The sequence below is a fragment of the Pyricularia pennisetigena genome, chromosome 6 (assembly GCF_004337985.1).
Source record: "Pyricularia pennisetigena strain Br36 chromosome 6, whole genome shotgun sequence".
NCBI lineage: Eukaryota > Fungi > Ascomycota > Sordariomycetes > Magnaporthales > Pyriculariaceae > Pyricularia > Pyricularia pennisetigena.
Window position 1 is genome coordinate 1,649,838 of NC_043744.1, and position 2,220 is coordinate 1,652,057.

Genomic DNA, 2,220 nt, shown 5'->3' on the forward strand with positions numbered 1-2,220 from the left:
ACCCACCGTTAAACAGTCTTGGGTTATTCAATCGCAAAAGAACGCATCACTTTTTATTAATTTACTTATAAATGGACCGACCGTTCGTTTTAGACTGCAAGTGACGCCATCTGGACAACTTGGAAAGTATAACGCCAACTTGAACTTGTGCATCACTTTGTTTGTCAACAAGTCTCAAAACGCCACTGCGGAGATATCAACCCCCAAAAAAAAATTCCGCGGCTCTTAGAGAGTAATTCTACACGAATTGCAACACGGGAGGGGGAACGTGGTGGGTGAGAAGGAGGGAATTGGCGCCGGGAAAGTATGGCCCAGTACAGCTCGTCGCCATCTCTGTCGTCACCACCTTCAGGTTCAATATCAGATCCCGGCTCACCGTCCCACCTTATTCAGGGACGCGCTAACATAGCCATGGGCGACGAAATCGTTGTCGACACCGAGGCCAGGTTCCGCCTGGACTTGGGACAACCGTCAGCAGCTCAGGATAATGTGCCCCTGACAGCAGCTGGCGTTCCACGGAAGAAGCCCGGCCGTAAGCCCGGAGCGGCAGCGGCAGCAAAGAAGGCTGCTGCCGTCGAGGATGGATCGGCTGCTAGCACGGATGCCCCCGCTAAGCAGCGGAGGCCGCGCAAGCCCAAGGACCCTAGCGCACCTCCTGCTCAGCGAAAACGGAAACAACCGCCTACCGAACTCGAAGGTGCTCCCGACAAGAGGAGCTCTTCCGTCGGTCTGGACTCTCGCCAGCCAAAGATCACTGATCTTACCAATCTCCGCTTGGACCTTGATTCGCCCTCACGGAGTCAACAGTCCGCTCCACCCCCAGCTCCGCCCAAGGCCCCGGCTCGCAGTTCCATGCACAGTCTGCTCAACCACGATGACCCGCCATCGCCGCAGCACTCACCGCCGCCAGTTAGAAACAGTGGCCAGAGCTACGACCCCGTGCGGTCTTCCAACTACGATCCCGTCAGAGAGACCATGGTGGCTCGCGACCCCTGGGGCACCGGCTCTCTTGGCTCACCCCGCGCGCCCACCCAAATTCAAAATCGAGCCAGTGCATCACCTTCAATTACCAGCCTCATCGATCCAGTTCCTTCCTCCGCCGCGGCTGCGCCGCTAAGATCCCCTTTGCTGCCGTCCAAGCACGTGTATGGCAATTATCCCGAGTCGATATCGGCTCCCACTTCACCATCGAACGAGATGAAGGCACCAACCGTGCCCGCTCCATCTGCTTCTAAGCCGACCCCTGCACCGACTGCTTCGCCAGAGGCGCCGGCCCCAGCATTGAAGGCGTCCAAGAAGGAGTTGGTAGCTTCAGAGGTCACCAAGCCGGCTAAGAGACAGTCAACGGGTGGCAAGGCCAAAGATGCCTCGTCATCTGCCAAGGCAACGACAACCAAGTCAGCTAGAACATCATTGGCAAAGGCGACCCCCAAGGCTTCATCGGCAAAAGCATCGGCAGAAGTCTCTGAGAGCTGTGCCTCGGTTTCCTCACCAGAAGAGGCAGCCCCGCCAGCACCTACGTCTGCGCCGAGCAAGAAGGTCACGTCGGTAACTCTTCAAGAGCGCAAGCAACAGAAGGTTGCGAGTGCGACGTCGTCACCAAGAATATCTGCACCCGTCAAGATGCCTCCGGTTCCAGATTTCCCGGACGAAGACAGCGAGCGATCGATTCTTGATTTTGGGAAAATCAACCCTGCCGACAAGAAGGCGGCTCCGTCGATTGTACTGTCCATACCGTTGCGCGGGGAATCGAACAAGTACGTCAACTTTATGCGCATGGCAGAGGACAAGTACGGCTGGGATGCTCTCCACCCTCGCGAGGCCGCCCACCGCGACCGGAAGGCTCGCATAGCTGCTGCCGCCTCTGCACTCGAGAAGAATGTGTCTGGTCGTGAGACGGGAGACGAGGAGACGGACAAGGAATCAGATGGCGACAACAGCGACGCCGAGAACAAGGGCGGCAATGGCGCCGCTAGCGCCGGAGAAGCTGGTGCTGACGCAGCTAGCGGAGCGGATGGCGCGCCGATGAAGAAGCAGCGCAGGAAACGCAACTGGAGGGAGGATGAGTACGACAAGGAGGATGATTTTGTTGACGACTCGGAGATGCTGTGGGAGGAGCAAGCCGCGGCTAGCAAAGACGGGTTCTTCGTCTACTCGGGCCCGCTCGTCCCTGAGGTGGAGAAACCAGCACCAGGGTACGTTAATTGTGGTTTTTTTTTT

At 57.5% G+C, this 2,220-nt stretch overlaps 1 protein-coding gene across 1 annotated transcript in view; it reads left to right on the forward strand.

Moving 5' to 3' along the window:
• Nucleotides 1-306: 306 nt before the first annotated feature.
• Nucleotides 307-2,220, forward strand: part of PpBr36_04302 (uncharacterized protein) — a gene marked incomplete at both ends in the record, with an annotated part of 2,271 nt that continues 357 nt past the window's right edge. Inside the window, one exon of the mRNA XM_029891465.1 lies at nt 307-2,195. Within this exon, the coding sequence (XP_029749060.1) occupies nt 307-2,195 (1,889 nt within the window). The remainder of the gene's footprint in view (nt 2,196-2,220) is intronic.